This window comes from Cucumis melo, chromosome 12 (assembly GCF_025177605.1).
Source record: "Cucumis melo cultivar AY chromosome 12, USDA_Cmelo_AY_1.0, whole genome shotgun sequence".
NCBI lineage: Eukaryota > Viridiplantae > Streptophyta > Magnoliopsida > Cucurbitales > Cucurbitaceae > Cucumis > Cucumis melo.
Genome location: NC_066868.1, coordinates 28120307 through 28139556, shown reverse-complemented (window position 1 = coordinate 28139556; position 19250 = coordinate 28120307). Strand labels below are relative to the sequence as shown.

The following is a 19250-nucleotide window of genomic DNA, read 5'->3' as shown; positions in this document are numbered from 1 at the left end:
TTATTTATGATACATTAATGGTCAAGGTAAGTTTACCTAAATATTGTAATGAGTACTATTCACAAGAGGTTGAGTTCAATACACTATTGTAATCTTTTTTTTTTTAAACAAAAATGCTAAAACATATAATCCCAAACTCTTTCATTTTGTTTTCAAAAACAAATATGACTTCAAAGGTTTTAAGAATATCTTTTGTTTAGAAAAATGTTAAAAGGATATTATTGTCATTAGTTTTTATTGAAAACTATTAACTAACTTCGTTTTCATGAAAGAACAAGAATCTACGAAGAAACTTGATTTAAATATTAGTGAGAGTCAATTTATCAACTATTTCTTTATTCCATAACCGTCGATCGAGTTCACGATAACATGCACCTATATATTCAAGGATACAAAAATGTTAATATTATTACCATCAATTTTGGATTAACATTTGGTTTATACAAAACTTAATGCATGGTAAAGTGAATTTATGGATGGGGAGTTAGATCTCATTCCTTCATTCCATTAAGATCAAATTCAAATTTAAAAAAGAACAGACGACGACATCGATCAGTTAAAGAAATTAAACAAGGAAATCAATGAAGTTGATCGTTTTAGAAATTAGAACATGGAAATATTGAAAATAAGCAGTTTCATATAAATTAATGCAACTCCCCACTTGCATTTAAAACCAAAGTTCATGTGAAAAAGCTTAAGGAAAAAAAAAAAAAAAAAACAACACAAACTCAGTAACTCCTCCCCTCTCTCTTCAGAAATTATTCATACATATAAAAACCAAACCCTCTCAAAAGTGTTAAGACCAACAAAAACAATATTTAATCAAAGCCAAAAAATGACCATTACTCAACAACTCTCTGTTCTGTCTCTCATTTCCTTCATTTTTCTGATCTCTAATGTAGTTTCTTCTTCAGAAGCCCATGGCTTAAGCATGAACGCCATTGATAGATGCTGGAGATCAAACCCATACTGGAGAAGAAACAGACAACAACTCGCCGCTTGTTCAGTTGGTTTCGCCGGAAAAATGACCAACAACATGGGAAGAAATCTCATACATTACCAAGTCACTGACCCAAGCGATGACCCTATAAACCCACGTCCAGGTACTCTCAGATACGGCGCCACAATGATCAAACACAAAGTCTGGATCACATTCCAAAAAGACATGCACATTGTGCTTCAGAAGCCTCTTCTAATCAGCAGCTTTACGGCCATCGACGGCCGAGGTGCCACCGTCCACATCACCGGAAACGCCTGTCTGATGGTGCTCAGAGCCACCAACATTATAATCCACGGCCTTATCATCCACCACTGCAGGTCTCAGGCGGCGGGAGAAGTCATGGGCCCCAATTCTAAGGTAATTTCACTTGGACACGTTGACGGAGATGCGATCCGTTTAGTAACGGCCTCGAATGTTTGGATTGACCACAACACGCTGTACCGGTGCGAGGATGGGTTGCTTGACGTCACCCGTGGGTCCACTGACATCACCATTTCCAACAATTGGTTCCGGGACCAAGACAAGGTTATTCTTCTTGGTCATGATGATGGTTATGTTCGAGATCGGAACATGAAAGTCACTGTCGTCTATAACCATTTTGGACCAAATTGTAACCAAAGAATGCCCAGGTAAATTTATTTATATTATTATGAAATTAATTAATTAAAAACAATATTCCTAAGCGTTTTAGGATATTAATATTTTTTAGGTTAACCATATGTGTAGGATTCGATATGGGTATGCACACGTGGCAAATAATTTATACCAAGGTTGGACGCAATACGCAATTGGAGGGAGCATGAATCCAAGCGTGAAGAGTGAAGCCAACCTTTTCATCGCATCAAAGTCAAAACAGGTAAAGACAATAATAGAGTTTGAATTATATTTTATAAATAAATTTAATATATAGTATTTGATTTTATTCTTTCGTTAATGGCAGGTCATATGGAGCACTGGGAATGTAGAGGAGGCAAAATGGAAGTTTCACTCAGTGAGAGACGTATTTGAAAACGGAGCATTGTTTACAGAAATTGGAGTGGGGAGAGGAAGAGTAAAGCCAAATTACAACCCCCAACAGCGGTTTCCAGTGGCAGATGCTAAGTGGATCAGAGCATTGACAAGCTCCTCCGGGGCATTGCGCTGCACATCAAATTCAAAATGCTGATTATATGTCTCTACTCATAACCTTATAGTTGTTGATTTTTAAATAAATGGGTCTCATCGAATATTTTGATATATCCACTAGAAATAAAGAGAATATTTTGATTATCACTACTTTTTGTTATTAGTATATAATAATAACAAAGCAACGCAGTTTCATTTCCCAGTTAAGTTAACAAAAGACTAAGGATGCATGGGACAATATCCACCCGATCTCTGATGTATACCAAATTTATTAATTGATATGAATATATATTATATATAATGTGTGTATGATAATGGATATAACAGAGAGATGAGAGATGTAATGTAACCAAGAAATGATTAGTGATATTCAAAGGCACACTTAATTAAGAAGGAGAAAGGGAAAAATTGATGAACACACTTAAAGAAAGAGCCTTTATTTAAGGATCGAAAGGAATATCAAAGAAGGAATTAATTAAGTACCGACATTTCTAAATATGGTGAATTAAAAGGAAAGAAAATAAACAAGAAATATTTAATTAGTAGCGTCCTGGGAGAAGAACTTGGAGAATACGTATTAGTTGTAAGAAGAAAGAAAGAGAAAAAGAGAGAGAGAGAGAGAGAGAGAGTGTGTATGTGTGTGTGTATGTGAGTGTGTGTGTGTGTGTGTGAGTGAGGTGTGTGAAGTTAAGAAGTAAAGGGCTTGTAAGAAACGTTTGTCCAAGAATCTGGAAAAGAGAAAAAGAAAGGAAAAGAAAAGAAAAAAGAAAAGGATCCCTAAAGAAGAGGAATTAGAAGGAGGGGATGGAGTTTTTTGTATATATATCGGGGAAAATGTGGAAGTGGGAAAAGAATTGGAAATTAAAGAAGATCAAGAAATGGCACCAGTAGGGTTGCCTCCAGGGTTCAGGTTCCATCCCACCGACGAAGAGCTCGTCAATTACTATCTCAAGAGGAAGATCAGTGGTCAGGAAATCGAGCTTGATATCATTCCTGAAGTGGATCTCTACAAATGCGAGCCCTGGGAATTATCAGGTTAATTAGTTAATCAATCAATCAATGAATTTCCCATTTTAGTTACACATTTTAATTAATTCCTGATAGATATTTGGGGAAATGAAATTATATTTGTAGAAAAGTCGTTTCTTCCAAGTAGAGATCCAGAATGGTATTTCTTTGGGCCAAGAGACAGAAAATATCCAAATGGGTTCAGAACAAACAGAGCCACAAGAGCAGGGTACTGGAAATCCACCGGAAAAGACAGGAGAGTGAGTTCACAAAACCGAGCCATTGGGATGAAGAAGACGCTTGTTTACTACAGAGGTCGAGCCCCTCAAGGGATTAGGACCGACTGGGTCATGCATGAATATCGCCTCGATGACAAGGATTGTGAAGACAGCTCTGGGATTCAGGTATTCTTTTTTTCCTTTAATTTCTTTTTCCCATCCACAATCATTCCACATTCTTTGTATTTTTTTCTTTTTCTTTTGATTTTTATTTCTTTGCGATCATATTCTCTTCTTTATAATTTTTATGATTGGGATTTAAAAGAACATGAGCTGCCATCAGAAGGGAAGAGGAGAGAACTTTGACAAAGTTTTTTTTTTCTTTTTTTTGGGTCGTCAATTTGTATCTTTTGCATTGTTGGGGGATATAAGAAAGCTCCATAAAGTTTGGGTTACATCGTATTCTTCTAAGTTCCTAAAGCCAAACCCAAAACTCTACTCTACGGTGTTTGAATCAAAGGACTTCAACCAAAGTTGTGTTATATGTTCTCTTCACCCTCTCATCCACCATTTTAAACTTTAAAACGCACTGATCTCATTTAAACTTTAAACCTACTGTTTGTCGTTTTACTGACCCATGCACGCATGCTCCTCTCTCTAATATTTTTGGCTACATTGTTCAAACATTTTTTTAAATGTTTTTTTTTTTTTTTTTTTTTTTTTTTTTTTTTTTTTTTTTTTTTTTTTTTTACATTTAGGCTAAATAATCATTTTGATATCTAAGACTTTTGAACTTTTAGGATTGTGTCTACACTCTGTCTAAACTTTTGAAATTATTTGTTCTCTCTATAAATTCATAGTTTTATGCATGTTTCACTAATTAACCCTCTAAACTTAAATCTCACATTTTGTTAAGACATCTATTTAGGTTAAGAAATAACTTACCTCTTGAAAATTTAAATTCCTTTTGTTAACCCCATTTGGGTTTTGAAAAATGAAGTATATTTTTATTTCAATTAAAAATTTTAAATACAAATATAGTCTTTATTTAAAGACGTAGCTTTCTTGTTTTGTTTTGTTTTTTCTGAAGCAGAAAATAAATTTTAAAAAAATTAAACATGAAGTGAACGATCATTAGTTAGATTTTCAAAAAAATAAAAAATAATAAAAAAATTATTAAACACAATAGCTGATAAACAGACACAACACAATTATAAAAGTTCAATGCAATCAACTTTTAATTTAACATTATTATTATTATACTTAAAATCTAATAAATAATATAGATGATAATGCTTAAAAAGAGTTGTTTCTGAATACAGCAAAATGAACACAAATATCTACCAAATACATTGTTTACAAGAATTTTTCTTTTTAAAAACTATATTGTTTAACTAGAACTAGTTGCTAATCAAACAGTCCACCAATAATAATAATAAAACAATAACGAATTTTCTTTTCTGTATTGTTCTAAATAAAATAGATTATAGTTGCTCTGGAATTAAAAGAAATGGAAAGGTAGTTACTGACAGTTATTCTTTTCTCTTTTATGCAATTTGTAATGTAATAATGTTGAGTAGAATTTGAGAGTAGAAAGAAGAGTTGAAAAAAAAGAAAAGAAAAAAGAAAGTCCATTTAGAGGGAAGCATGATAAAAAGAAATGAGTGGCATACATATTCTTTACTTGTACCAGGATCTTTCAAGTCATAAAGAAAGTTGAGTTTGGCTTTTGTTTTCTTATAGCAAATGAGACAAAAGTGCTATCCCCTATGGTTTAAAACACAAACACACACACACCACCTGTTATATTTGATTTTAATATATTCCATCTTTCCAGCATTTTAGATGATCTATTCCATTATGAAAGTTGTATTCTCTCATGTTATTTTAAAAAATATATATTATCTACCAAAATGAAGCTAGAGAGAGAAAGGCAAAAGAAGAATGTCCCCCATCATTTGCTTTTTTTTGTTAGTTGTAAGAAGATGTCTCTCACTTTTCACTTTATTCCATCACTAAAATCACCCAATGGATCTTTCTTTGTCCACGAGTTTTGTTTTTGTTACTCTTTCTAAAGTTTTCGCCATCAATTTCTCCTTGTATTCCTCTCTTTTCACTCATCTCTTCTCTTGATATCAAATTTATCAATTGAACTATGTTCAGATTGAGTCTTTACAGTTGGTGAATGAAAAAAGAAAATCAAAAGCTGAAATTTAAAATATAAAGCAGAAGAAAAGAAAGCTGACAAATCAGAAGGGAGATGAAAATTGCAAGTGTTTTTTTTTTGTTTTGTTTATTGGGTTGCAGGATTCTTACGCCTTGTGTAGAGTATTCAAGAAAAATGGAATATGTTCAGAAGTGGAAGAGCTATTAGTAGGTGGGCAAAGCAGCAGCAGCAGCTTGTCATTTATGGAGAACTCAAACTCAACATCACAAACTTTAGTCAATGATTACGAAACTCTATCACCTGATATTCTGATGGCAGCTTCATCTTCTTGTGTGGAAGAAGAAGAAAAGGATGATTCATGGATGCAATTCATTACAGAAGATGCATGGTGTGCTTCCAATTCATCAGCCATCGGCCTCGACGACCTCTCTCACCTGACTTTCACCAATTGAAACTCATATTGGTTCCTAATAATTTTATAGATTTAATGGTTCCTATATTTTTTCTTTATTATAATAATTTATACGAATGACGTGTATCTCTCTCTCTCTCTACATATATATACATATATACATACAAGTTGATGGGATTGGGAAGAAAGAGCAGAGGAGAAGGTGGTGATATTTGTCAATTTCCATCTGTAGATTATGTATTTTGGATTGTGGGTGTGGTTGGTGACTTCTGTAGGGTCAAATTTAATCAAGTAGAAACAAGACCTCTATGGAATATATTTTGGTTTCACCTTTTCTTGGTGAATTATCTCATCTCTGGCTTACTTCAATAAAAACATCATATATATACTTTCTAAAGCTATCCATGATATCCACAAGCAATAAACACACTTACTTATTGATAAGTTGACAAGAAGCCATTATCCAGTTTCACAAGATCCTCCACCACCCATCTCGAACACTGCCGAGATCAATCTGTGTAAATAGAATTTAGTTCATGACAACTTGTTCGTTTCACATATAAGTTCAGCCATTAACACTATTTCACATCCTACCCACATGAAATCCTTGAGATTTATTCCAAGCTTTAGCACACGTTCCATAATTTAGAGTATAACAACTTATTCATTTCACCTTCCATAATGCTGATATGTCCCAAGGATATAACATTACCTTCAATGAAAGATTAGCGCACGTGAAATCACCCTTTTGCTTATTTCTGTGTATTCAAATCTTCCATTTCTGGAATTCTGTAGAGCTTAACATGAAGGAGCTTGCATTTCTATGGCCACCACCTCCAAATTCCTGAGAAATGGAAGCAAAGAGGTTGAGATCTCAAAAAGCCATTGCGATTATCAGCTCATTAATGGCTTAATGTTCGATTTCAAAAGATAAGAGGAAACATTGAACCTGTGAGATGGGAGTTGTGTCTTCTTCGTTCACACTTCTAAGACTTATTTTCAACATCTGGTCATTCCCAAGTTCAGGGACTCGGTATACAACAGCCCCAATGCCTCTACAAGAATACAAGGGAATGAAAATAAACCAGACAAATTGTCAAGAATTCAAGACAGAGAGAAAGATGGATTGATGGGTTAATTTTTTAAACATCTCTATCATTTAAATGAAGCTAGAGCCTGTTCAAAATGACTGTTTTAAGTGTTTAAGAAAGTATTTTTAAGTGATAAAAGGTATATCTTTATGTACTTGAAAAGCCATTTCAGACAGTCTTAGTTATGATTACAAATAGGTTGTATAACTTCTATAAGTTACGATTGCAAATTACTGGACAACCACTAAGGCAAAACAACCCTATTGGGAATGGGGGGTACCTAAGCTTTCATACAAACAATCAATAAGGTACACATAGAAGGTCAGCCCAATGAACAAGAACTTTAGAGCGTGATAGGAAACCTTTTTACAACAAAATTAACAAGAACACAGCAGGAGCTAGCTAATAAAAGAAGAAAAGGAGAAAATACGTTGCAAAAAGTTCAAGGGATCAGCGCAGATACCATCATACTAGACAAAATACAAGGAAAGAAAGTAGAGAAGAAGAGCTACCGACTTTCTTGGCCAAAGAACTATTCATACTATATCTGTCTCAAAATAGGAAACGTCCATAGGACTATGAGATTAAAAAAAATTATTTAAAAATATAGAAATAAGAAGCAGCTTTCTCTCTCTCTTTTTTTTTTTTTTCTTGATAAGATTTTTTATGAAATAGACAACTTTCATTGAAAAAGAATGAAAAAATACAAGAGGCAAACAAAAAAACAAGCCCGCCAAAAACAAACAACAAGTCTTCTACAAGCAATGCTTCCAACTCAGTAAGATGTTACCAAGGAAATAATTAAAAGAAAAAAAACTTCAAAAGCAAAGCCAAAAAAGAAACATGAAACCTCAGACCAAACCTCTAAAAACTCTCTTGTTCTTTTCACCCCAAATATCCCAAAGGTATATAAGTAGAATAATAATCATACCTTAAGTTTAAGTTTTGACTCTTAGTAGCCAATTGGTGCCCTAATTCACTTCTTAGTTCTGAAATAGAATCTGCATCAACAGCCTATTGGGGGACAAGCAAAATTAGAGAATATAAAAGATTCTTTGTTTTGGACTATTTCTCAATCTTCATTATTTTCCAATTTTTAGCTCCATTCTATTAAGTAATTTAATGGGCAAAAACTAGCGTGGACTGTAAATCAATGATTATTCATTTGATTAAGAAGATATGACCATTTTGAAAAGAAAAATTTGGTAAAAATGAAGCTCATGAGTCCTGACCAAAGACCTTAAAAGCATTTAGTTACTTGAATTAATAACAGCTATTTGAAAAAAAAAAAAAAAACCAAGCCAACATAACAACTATACAACACGATGAGTAACATCTAGTTTCAAAATTTGGTTCAGTTAGAAAGATGGATAAAAGAGAACAAAAATGAGACTAGTGGACATACCAGACAACGTCCAAAAACTCCACCACCGAGTATAATGCTATATGATTGATTCAGAACATCGTCTATTAATTTTTGTTTGTGAGATAAACTCACTATTCCTTGACTAATCATAGTCTCCATATCCAGAGATAGTAACTGCAAAAACACATATCCTTAATCATCTTCAGTGCTATTGATATATTGTAGTCATCCAAGAGAACGGTGACATTCTACAAGAGAAACGAGAAGGATGTAATTTAATTTGCTCAAGAGTTTGAAAAGCTATGCATTCTTGCAACTTGGTGTCTTTCTAATCAATCTTGCTACGTATAAGCGATCAAATAAACTGTAAAACCATCCATGTTACCTTGAAGCCATTAAGATTATTCAACATCATGGTGCATTGTTTAAGTAAATGAATATTTTCATGGAACAACCAAGCACAAAGAAGATACTTGATGAGGAGACAAACAAGTTTGGAAATCAGCAAGCAAGAACAATCTCACACAACTCCCAATGACACTGGAGAAATCACCTGATTAAATAAATTAGGATTCAAGAGAGCATCAAATTCAATATTCAAATCTTTCAAACCGCTGCTTAGAGCTTTACTATTTGGAAGACTCCACTTCCAAAGATCCCCATCCTCAATATATTCATAAAGTTTCCTCATGCGTTCAAATTCATTCAGCACTTTGTGATGGGAAGAAGAACCAACATCGACATTAAAGTTGGTGACAGCATCTTGTAGAAGCTTTTGCTTGAAATAGTCAAAAGCAATAGTAGCTCCACTTCTCTGAATATCAATAACTTTAATCACGTTTTGACCAATTGAACAATCATGAGTGAGCTTTTCAAGAGCCGTCTTGTGGTGGTCCAGTATAATCACTCTAACCATATAAAAAGAAGTGAAGAAAAAAAGAGATATCAGACACAATTTCCAAGCAACCATAGTAAAATTTAAAATTCCATTGATAATATAAACCACAAAAGACCTGTTAACTTTAGAAGAGATGTCCTGAACAAATCCAGAAGGACCCACAAAGTCCAAAAGGTAAACGTCGGCAATTTGATGGAGGGGAAGCTGGTCGGGTCTGAAAGAAAAGAAATCAAAGCTGAAGTTTAGAGTTTTAAGAAAGATGGTGGAAGGTAAATGTAAATGAAGTGATTAAAAAATGCTGACCTGAGGGGATTGTATACAGTATTGGGGAAAAATAGAGGAGATGATTGATGTTTAGAAGCGGTGGAGAAGTAGAGATGAGCTGCCAGAGCGGCGAAAGCGCCGTCGGGACATGGATAGTGATAAAGCACCGCCGTAGATTTCTTGGTTACCGAATTCATGACGGAAGGGAAGTTAAACCCACAACTTTCACTTCATCAAACCAAAATCTAAATCTAAAGATAATCTTAAACTCCTCCCCTAAATCTTTTAAATATTTTAACAAAAGTTGAGCTTCAAATATATATATATATATATATTAAAAAAAGTTGCACATTCTATCTACTAATTTTATGTCAACTCACTACTTGTTTTTTTTTCTTTTCTTTTTGTCTTATATTATATTTTATTATTATGAATATTATAGTAACGAAATAATTTGTCCTTCTATCTTAGGATTCCTATTTTAATCCACAACATCCAAATTTAGATCACCTGCTTTCTATAAATTTTTATATTAGTCTTAATTTTTCCTTTAAAAAACATCAGTTTCAATTTTTTCCAACTATGTGTGGAATGAGGATTCACACTTTAGACTTTTCTAGTGAGAACATATACTTTACTATATGTTAGTGTTTTTTTTCTCTTGGATATATTTGAGATAAAATGATTTCAAATTTCACAATGAGAAGGCTAAGTACCAAAGATTTGTACAAAAATTAGCCATAATTATGAGTGAAAATTAAAAAAAAAAAAAAAAAAAAAAAAAAAAAAAAGGAAAAAACTTATAATTTGTTACTGTGATACGGTGCCGTTGTGGAGATATGGACTCTGAGAAAAAAGAGGTAGACTCCCCTATGATTATTACGGATTGCGAATTCCTCGAAATCAAACTGTTATAGCGGCTTTCGGGTGAAACGCCGGAGAAGACGAAAATGACCGCCGGCTTGTCTTTCACGGTCACAGCTGCTCCAAAACCCTTCTTTCAGCTTCAGACTACTCATCACAACAATATCCGTTCAACCGAGACGCATATGCGATTTCAAAGCTTTCAATCCAAATTGGCTTACAGTTCTACGCCACTCCCCTTCTTCTCTGCGAGGAAGACTCAATCAATTTCAGAGTCACCGCTCTTTTCAGTGGCATGTGTCTCTTCTTCACCTTCTCCCAGAAGATACTCGCCTTCAACCAGACTCTACGTCAGTGGTTGATTTTCTTTCTCTCAGTTGTCTATTTAGGCATAATTTGGCTAACTGTGTATGTGGAGACAATTTGGATTGCTTGAATCATTCCAACTTCATCTGTGCAGGACTTTCATTCCGGACCACTGAAGAGAGCTTGCGAAATGCTTTCAAAAGCTTTGGCCAACTTGTAGAAGGTCGTTGACTAGTAGTTTTCTTGTGCATTCTGAACGTTCAATTTTGACTCAATTGTCGATATCTGGCCCTAACTATTATCATTTGTTGTTAAATTCAGTCAATCTGGTGATGGATAGAGTAGCCAATAGACCAAGAGGATTTGCCTTCCTCCGTTATGCTTCAGAAGAGGAGTCTCAAAAAGCTATCGAAGGAATGCACGGCAAGGTAATTTACGTGCTCTATCTTTGCAATTGATGCTCTGTCTAATTTCTTCCAGATGAGTATAGTTTTCATGATGCATATTGCTTTCTTCTGTGTTATGCATTATCCTCTCAATCGCCAAAATCCACTTAAAATGCCCATTTCTCACTCACTATGATTTTGTAATGCATACGACTAGCCGTCTTGAATTATATCTGATTTACTCAGCATCTCTGGGTGAAGACGATAAATCCATCTATTAGGACTCTAAATAACTATAATCTACTCCAGAACTTGCGAGGTTTAATTCCTTTAGCTGAAGACAGTTTAGGCTTTACACAAAGGGACCATAAACCTTGAATTTCTCTGTAATTTTAGCTAGGGCATAGATATCTAGAAAGGAAAAGCTGGATGCGATAGATTTAAAGTCGTATTTAGAGGACATAAAATAGCGTCCATCCAGATCCAGTTATTCTTAATCATTTCTTCCTTTCCGAGCTGCGGGACATTATAACTGTTATACCTTCAAACGGAAAAAATGAACTTCAACAGACGGTTAATAGCTGAGTGTTGATATAAGCATGAGGTATTCATAACTTTGTTTTATTGCATCGGTGCACGTGTATATCAGCAGATAGACTACTTGTCATGGTTAGATTAACATTGTTAGGAGGAACAAAGCCGATTAACTAAAGCTGCCCTCGCAATTTCTATTTTACTACATACAAAACCTTGGATGGAACTCACTTGAGCTTTGTAAATGATCTAAATATTGAATAGGCATTGCCTTCTCCCCTGTCTCCTGAGCCAAGTGAAACTCACCAGCAGACAGTTACTAATTCCCTCCCTCATCCTTTCCTCCTTAAAGCTTTCATATTTGCGATCACTTACCATCGGATCTAACTAGTTCCAACTACGGCCAAGAACAAAAGTGTTTGAAGCATAACATTAGTGTTTTTAAAATTTCTCAACGATTTTTATCATTTGACTACATACTAAGAAAATTTTGAAATATGTTTTTGGGTAAATTTTCATCTTTCTGAAAGTGATTCCAACTCAATACCATTGGTGGTCATTCTCGCCTTTGCCCTTCGTATTATAAGTAAACTACGGGGGGAGACCTAGGGGGCCTATCAAATACTGCAACCAAAATATCAAATGTTTCTTGAATATTCGGCATGCTCCACGTAACTGATTATAATAAAATTCATTACAATTTAATATGGACTTGGAAGAGAATTAATTAGAGATGGTTAAACCCTAATTTATGGCTTGACTTGTCCTAGAACGATCCCTGTTCAATGAACTTGTTATATGAAAGGATTTATTTGTAATTAAAATTTCAAACGCAAATCACACTATACTCAATATATTCGCGTTTATAGCTAAAAATTTGTGTATCAGAGTGCATAGTACCACTGTTAAATATAAAGGCACTTTTCGGCCTCGAGGTTTCCTCCAACTTATAGTGACAACTACGTTTGTCGAAGTTAACGGTCAAAGAACTTATTCCCAGGTTTATTCGATGGATATACCCTCCCCACCTCTTCTCATCGGGAAGCATGAATTGATATGATATTCTCTTCTCAGATTCCATGGATAAAATTCGATGCTACCAAAAGAGAAAAAGGGTACTTTTGAAATCAAGCTTATAGCTGGGAGGATCTGATCTTATATCAACCAATTATAGGAGATTTTTATTTTTATTTATTTCTAATAAATAAAATGAAAAGGGAATCTATGATGATCTTGTGATCTTGTTGTCTTATCTTTTTTAGTGCATGTAATTTTCAAGTACAGCAGCATCATGAACTAATAGGGGAAACTTTGGTTTAGTTTCTGGATGGCAGGGTGATTTTTGTGGAAATTGCAAAATCCAGATCGGAGCTACGCCAAGGCCTTAAAGAAAACTCTAGCTAATGCATGCTAGTATATAGGCATCATTGTACTCTAAAGTTCAGATTCATTTTTATGAGAGCTGTAACATATTTTAGGGATATATATAACTAATGGTTGCGCTCTGCATTGTTATTGGTTTTCGAAAGCTTGGTCTGATTGTATGGTTATAATATAGTCAAAGTGTATTTAAGAGCAGTGTTCTGTCTTGAAATTAAATGATATTAATATCGAGGAATTGGTAAATTGGATAACCTAACCAAACATGAACTTCTGAGGCAAAGTTTATGGTCAAGGTTCACAGGTTGTAACACGTATATGTGAATGCTTAAATCATGAGAAGCGCAGTTCTTTAGAAATAGTAAGAGGACTTTTAGGCGTGTTGATTGATACCGGACATGTACCCGTGAGGGAGAGTGTGGGACATAGTTCGAACAAACAAGAAGGGCCCCTTCCTGTTCCGTCCGTGCTGAATTCTGTCTTTAGGGACAAAGATATAATTAAAGTCAACGATTCCCTCGGAATCACAGGCACCTATAGAATTTTGAAGTCTATTTAAACAAATAAGTTTCCTCAGATTTTGTACTTGGTTGTTCATGAACCATCAGTGTACTGCACATTAAAACTGATAATTAATGATATTGACTTTCTAATGACAAATGTTGTGGTCAAGGTGTTGGAGAATAAAGGGGGAATTTTCCCATCACTTCGGATCTGTATTTTGAGTTATATTACTCTAGATGAGAGAACAGATGTTAACAAACTAATATTGAGACGAGTGTTCAAGATGGCCACTGATTAAATGCTGGAAAGGAGGATTCACTTGTCGCAGTTTTGCTCGTCATTCTTCACCTTCAGGAAGATTAAGTATTTGATAGTTAAACATTTTGGTCTTCAAATTGAACTAGTTTGTTCAAAGATAGGTTAAGATTAATTGTATCTCTCTTACAAGCTCTATTCGCCTAGAAATTTAACTTTTCCATTATGAAGATAAGAATTAGAAAGAAAAACCTCCAAAAATAACATTTGCAAATATGTTAAAAGTCATGGAGCAACATCCTTCTGCTTTACAGAATGAATAATTGTCACTCAAATACCCCCCCCCCCCCCCCAATGTTAAATCAAACCTCGATCCTTCTGTTTGTTTACTTTAGATGTGATATGCTACAAATCAGGCCTCCATTTTTTCATCTCAAAGAAAAAGAGAGAGAACTCAGAAACCCATGTCAGAGCATCGTGGTTATTTGCTTCTTATGGACCTTGCCGACCAATTCCACTACGATTTTGCAGAAGTTGGGTTATGAGCAAACTCGAGCTCTCCGGCTCTCTCTCTCTTCCGAAACGATCAGCGCAGAGCTTGTATCTCTCTGAGCCAAGCATCTCTTGTAAGGCACGAACCCCTTCTTACTCTCATTTGCATTACCTCTTCCTACCAAACAAGGCTCTTGACATTCTACTTCTGGGCTCTGGGTTTCATTTTTATCCTTTCTGGGGGAGCCAGAACATGAATCCGCAAAAGAACTCTCCTGGGAATTGTCATTTTGGATCCTTTCTTCCATAATATGGTCAGTAGATGTTCCAGTTGAAGTTTGATCAGAAGGAGCAAGATAAAAATATGGCACATTTTGATACAAAGACCAACAAGTTTGAGGTGCATTAGGAAAGGCCTTAACATAAGGTACACTTTTGTCCTGATTCCCTAAGGTTAGTGTAGGTGCTCCACCAGGCGGCATATTCAAATCACCGTTGTTATCCATTCCAAGAGCTAAACTTACATCCATATGTTTTGACGGTAGCATCTCAACAGAATTCTCAGCAGACACTTTACACTCCCTCTTACTGTCACCTTCAAATGTCAAGGTTTCAGTGACTTCAAAATCAAGAAGGGATGGTTGTTTGTCATTAGTTACCATTACTGTCCTTCCAAAAAGCTTTATGCTTTTAACAGGAGAATGTAACTTGTTATCCACTTTCTTACTTGCTGATCCTGGCTTGAATTTCTGAATGATTAGGCACGAGATAAACAGATAAAAAAGTCAGGTCCTAGACATTCAGTCAAGTACATAGAGGAAATAAAGTGCAAGATTAAAAAAGCATTTCAAATTACCAGAGTTAAAAAGTCTTCTGGAAACTGCCCTGAGGTTGATTCGAGCGACAACATTCCTTTTTCTTCCCCAACATTTGATTTTGATGGAAGGTACAGCTCCCCCTTCCTAACAGGAGATAATCTAGTTGGCTGCATGTCAACAGCTTGTGAAATTGGCGATGGGCATCTATTATGTTGCTCCGAAACCGCAGAAATTTGATCATCCGAACTAAATGCAGTCAGTACAGAGGTAGGAGAGTGGGTCTCTTTTTCAGCAAGTGATAGGTTTGGGGATGGAGACCTCTCTGATTCTCTTGCAACTGATATTGCCTTAAGAGAATCGACTGCTTTACGAGGGTAAGGATGCAGTGGCTTCCTTTTTGGTCGAGGTGGAGGAATCTCAATTGGGTTAATGGAGCTCTCATTGCTTCCACTCGACTCTCGCACCACCTGAAACACAAAAGACAACATAAAATTTCAGGCAAGAATGGTCGTTCAAAACGTATGTAAGAAAATTACGTAATAGGTTTGGTGGCAATCTATTATGGTAAAAACATCCACTATCATTGTCTTCATATCTTGTTTGGTAATGATTATATAAATATATTTTTGGGTACTAAAACAAAAGGCATTTTTGACCTTAGAGAAGAATTTCTGAGCATGGCTTCGGATCTGAACAGCAGTTTTGGTGCCTACATGTTCTGCAGGAAGATCAAGGTAGCACTAAATGACGGTTTGGGTATTGCAAATACCAGATTCATACAATTGATTTCAAACTGCCTTACCTTTGATCTGACGCCAGCCACGACCGTAGAGTTTCAGAGCTTCGAGAAATCTTTGATGCTCTTCCTCTGTCCATTTTTCCCTTTGTTTTGAAATAGTGTAGGGCTTCCTAACCTGTTCATGCATAAGAATTCCATTTCAATTCAAAGCATAACCCTTTCAGAAAAGAAAAAGGAGAAGTGAATAGAATTAAATTTTGTCACCTTCAATGCATTTTCATTGCCATAGGAGGATAGGGAGCTAACTCGCATCAGTGGATCTAATTGTGCTCCATCATTGGAAAGGCAATTATTAGCTGCAATTGAGCCGTTTGACAGCGTGCCTTCATTTTTTTCCTACATTCCATATCGAAGTAAAAACTTTAGAGCGCACAAGAAATCGGACCTAATAACTCTAGAATTCCAACTAACAGCCTAATAGCAACCCATTTCAACCCTTGCAACAGTGCATTGCATTACCCAATATGCTTAGCAGTAAAATAAAAGCGCCGTCTGCAGGGGTACTCAGCAGCACAAAGTGCAGAAGAAGGGGAAAAGGTTAACTTTATGAGTCGAATCCACCAACAAAGAAGGAATCTTATAAATTACATGAGGATCTATTGGTGGCACCCAATACGACTGGAGCAATAAAAAAAATCAGAACCAAATGAGTAAAAGGACAAGATTTTGGCTCCACTTTGTAGTCAATTACTTTAGTAAAGGACAGGGCAACAGGAGTTAGGTCAGTAAAGTGGCAAAGAGATTAGAAGAAAAAAAATCATCAAGTGAGATTTGGGTAGTAAAGAACATAAATGAATTAGGTACTCAAAATCTAAACAGATGGACGCTCCTAGTCCTACAAATCAATCAAGTCTGCCAGAGAAAAAGTCCATGGAAAACCACAAGGAGCTTGGGGAAGAAGCAGTGTGTAGGATTTTTACCTGGACACCCATCAGCGCTTGCAACAAAATCGGGGAGGAAGTTCAATCTCGGAGTCAAAGTCCACCAAAAGGGCCTGAAATTAAAACAAAAATGATGTTTTAGGACATAATTACCACTTCCTGAATTAGTTATCAAAATTGAAGGTCGGTAAAGAGGAAAGACATGATGGAAACATGAAAAGAAAGGGAAGATTGAAGTAAGAAACCCAGAGAAGAGGGAGGAATTAAAAAAGAAAAAAGAGTTAAAGAGTAGAAAGAACAAACCTGGTAAGTGGATTGGGAATAATGGATGGATTGTGCGGAGAAGAAGAAGAAGAAGAAGAATGGAAGGTGAGATTGAGAAAGGGAGTAGTAAGTAAAAGAGGGAAGGAAAGGCGAAGAAGAAGAAGAAGAAGAAGAAGAAGAAGAAGAATGGAGAGAGCAGTAGAGGAGATGGGAATAGAGAAAGAAGGCATAATAAAAAGAAAAGAGAAGAAGAAGGAAGAAAGAGGAGAGGGTGACACGTCAGACGCATATATTTTGGGGGTTTTATTAATTCCACATGGAAACCTCCAGAAGGCCTTCTCAATCTTGTGGCTGAGCTTCCACTTTGCCACCTACACGCGTCACTCTCTCGCCACCCTTTTCTTTTTCCATTACCCTTTTCTTTATTTATTTTTCCAATTTCATATTTTAAAAAATTACAGATAGATAGATAGATAGATATTTGAGAAAATATATATACACATATATATTTGTGGAAGACGAATAGAAGGGTGGGCGGATATAATCACAAAATCCCAAAGTAAGTAAGATATATAAACATTAATATAAATTAATAGTTCTATAAAATTAAGTGAAAATTAGATATTTTTAATTTTAGGGGGGGGTGGTGTTGACAGGGAAAAGGGGGAGAGATGAGGTGAGGATGAGAGTATTACTATTTGGACGACCAATCCCATTTTTCCTTTTTCACTTTTTTTCCATTTTCAATGTGTTCCTATTTCTTCGTCCAAACACTGCCTATCTTTTCGTCACCTTCTTCTCTCCTTATTTCCCTTCCCTTTCTTCTTCTTTCTTTCTTCCCTTTTTTCTTTTTCCCTTTAATTATTTTTTATTTTTATTTTCCTCCACCAATTTTATTTACCCCTTTTTTTTTCTATTTATTTCTCCCAACTTAACTAACACTATCTCTGTATTTTTCTTCCTTTCCTTTTCTTCTTTTAGTTATTATCCATTAACTCTACTTTTGGATATTTTCATTTATTTTCTCTCTTTTTCTTTTTCTTTTTCTTTTTAAAAAAATCGATCAAACTATAAGTTTTATCATTTAACTTAGTTGGTTTAGCCATCTCAACATCCCACTATCACACTTAACAAATATTGGGCTAATTTTGAAAAAAAAAACTAGGTCTTGTTTAAACAAACATTTGAAAGGTTAATCTTGAAATTTGGTTTTGATTTTCAAACACAGGTATAGAAAATAACAAAGATGAAGTAGTACTTATAAAATAAAATTTTACAAAACAAAACAGAAAAGAAACCATCTTATATGTTTAATACCGTAAGGTTGAAATATTAAACTTAAGATAAAAGACAAAATCTGACCATAAATTATTTAACCAAAATTACAAATTAGAAAAATAATTCATTATATATATATATATATATATATATATATATATATATATATAAAGATGTATTCTCTTAATTATCCGTTGGCTCCCTGGACCCCAAAGAAGTCCTTTTCACTCATGGAATATTTATTTTTCCTTAACAAGCAAAAAAAAGGAAAAATATTGTAATTTCATCAACGACGTCGAGAAAAAAATATGCAATTTTTGGTTTATATTTAAAGCAAAAAAATTCCTTAAAGTTGAGTACATTAATAAGAGGGGAAAACCAATCATTTGTGAAATTTAAAACTTTGCCAAAAAGTATCATTTTTGCAAATTATATCAAAAAAAAAAAAAAAAACAAAAACTTTTAATCCAATGAAAAGATTACTGTTATTTTTTTAAACCAATAATTTTCTCTTAATAAAGCAAACCATATTTGTAATACAATGTTTACTATGGTTTCAAAAAAGAAAAAACAATTTTCTCTAAAATTATTAAAGAAAGATTTGGAAATAATAATATGAATGAAATGGGATGTCCTTGTGGAGGCAGAGACATATATGGGACAGATTAAAGTTGGATTAATGTGTGTGTGCCCAATCTTTGTCTTTATGTATGAAATTGAAGCCTATGATTTTACAACAACTCAACAAAACACTTCCATCAATATCTTTCTCCATTCAACATCTCTCTTTTCTTCTAAAAAATCATTAGATTTTATTTTATATTCAGTGGAAATCACTATTTGACACTATACATGTTACATATATAGTCCTTCTCCTAAATGATTTTAAATAGTACACTTCCATTTTCTAATATGCTCACCAATATCAAACTAACTGCTT

The 19250-nt window shown here is 34.6% G+C and overlaps 5 protein-coding genes across 11 annotated transcripts; 3 read left to right on the top strand and 2 right to left on the bottom strand.

The window, feature by feature from the left end:
• The first annotated feature begins 1009 nt into the window (after positions 1–1009).
• Positions 1010–2165, top strand: LOC103483978 (putative pectate lyase 2). Its single transcript, XM_008440898.3, has 3 exons — positions 1010–1629; positions 1727–1856; positions 1941–2165. The coding sequence occupies exons 1-3, from the start codon at positions 1025–1027 to the stop codon at positions 2163–2165; spliced, it is 960 nt and encodes a 319-aa protein (XP_008439120.2). The 5' UTR covers positions 1010–1024.
• A 656-nt stretch (positions 2166–2821) lies between these two features.
• Positions 2822–6282, top strand: LOC103484068 (NAC domain-containing protein 54). The gene is made up of 3 exons (XM_008441020.3): positions 2822–3160; positions 3260–3537; positions 5659–6282. The coding sequence occupies exons 1-3, from the start codon at positions 3004–3006 to the stop codon at positions 5968–5970; spliced, it is 747 nt and encodes a 248-aa protein (XP_008439242.1). The 5' UTR covers positions 2822–3003; the 3' UTR covers positions 5971–6282.
• On the bottom strand, positions 5538–9854 carry LOC103484141 (uncharacterized). Of its 4 annotated transcripts, none has more exons than XR_007816132.1 (9): positions 9589–9854; positions 9401–9499; positions 8941–9295; positions 8427–8561; positions 7953–8035; positions 6880–6985; positions 6643–6774; positions 6365–6444; positions 5538–5956 (listed from the first exon to the last, which is right to left on the bottom strand). XR_007816132.1 is itself a non-coding variant. In XM_008441131.3 (7 exons), the coding sequence occupies exons 1-7, from the start codon at positions 9744–9746 to the stop codon at positions 6697–6699; spliced, it is 1014 nt and encodes a 337-aa protein (XP_008439353.1). In that variant the 5' UTR covers positions 9747–9853; the 3' UTR covers positions 6341–6696. The 4 variants fall into 4 exon arrangements, 1 of the variants encoding a protein (XP_008439353.1); XR_007816131.1 differs by having other exon boundaries at positions 5538–5952; XR_536687.3 differs by lacking the exon at positions 5538–5956 and having other exon boundaries at positions 6341–6444.
• A 476-nt stretch (positions 9855–10330) lies between these two features.
• On the top strand, positions 10331–13217 carry LOC103484245 (organelle RRM domain-containing protein 6, chloroplastic-like). Of its 3 annotated transcripts, none has more exons than XM_008441255.3 (4): positions 10331–10770; positions 10874–10942; positions 11041–11147; positions 12960–13217. In XM_008441255.3, exons 1-4 carry the CDS (start codon positions 10500–10502, stop codon positions 13041–13043), a joined length of 531 nt encoding a protein of 176 aa, XP_008439477.2. In that variant the 5' UTR covers positions 10331–10499; the 3' UTR covers positions 13044–13217. The 3 variants fall into 3 exon arrangements, with proteins under 3 accessions (XP_008439477.2, XP_016901816.2, XP_050936406.1); XM_017046327.2 differs by having other exon boundaries at positions 10374–10770; positions 12640–13217; XM_051080449.1 differs by having other exon boundaries at positions 10398–10763.
• Positions 13218–13889: 672 nt separating this feature from the next.
• On the bottom strand, positions 13890–17290 carry LOC103484320 (protein REVEILLE 2-like). Of its 2 annotated transcripts, XM_051080448.1 has the most exons (8): positions 17072–17229; positions 16808–16881; positions 16347–16505; positions 16092–16223; positions 15891–16002; positions 15745–15806; positions 15127–15555; positions 13890–15019 (listed from the first exon to the last, which is right to left on the bottom strand). In XM_051080448.1, exons 4-8 carry the CDS (start codon positions 16137–16139, stop codon positions 14318–14320), a joined length of 1353 nt encoding a protein of 450 aa, XP_050936405.1. In that variant the 5' UTR covers positions 16140–16223; positions 16347–16505; positions 16808–16881; positions 17072–17229; the 3' UTR covers positions 13890–14317. The 2 variants fall into 2 exon arrangements, with proteins under 2 accessions (XP_050936405.1, XP_008439595.1); XM_008441373.3 differs by lacking the exon at positions 16347–16505 and having other exon boundaries at positions 17072–17290.
• Positions 17291–19250: the final 1960 nt, after the last annotated feature.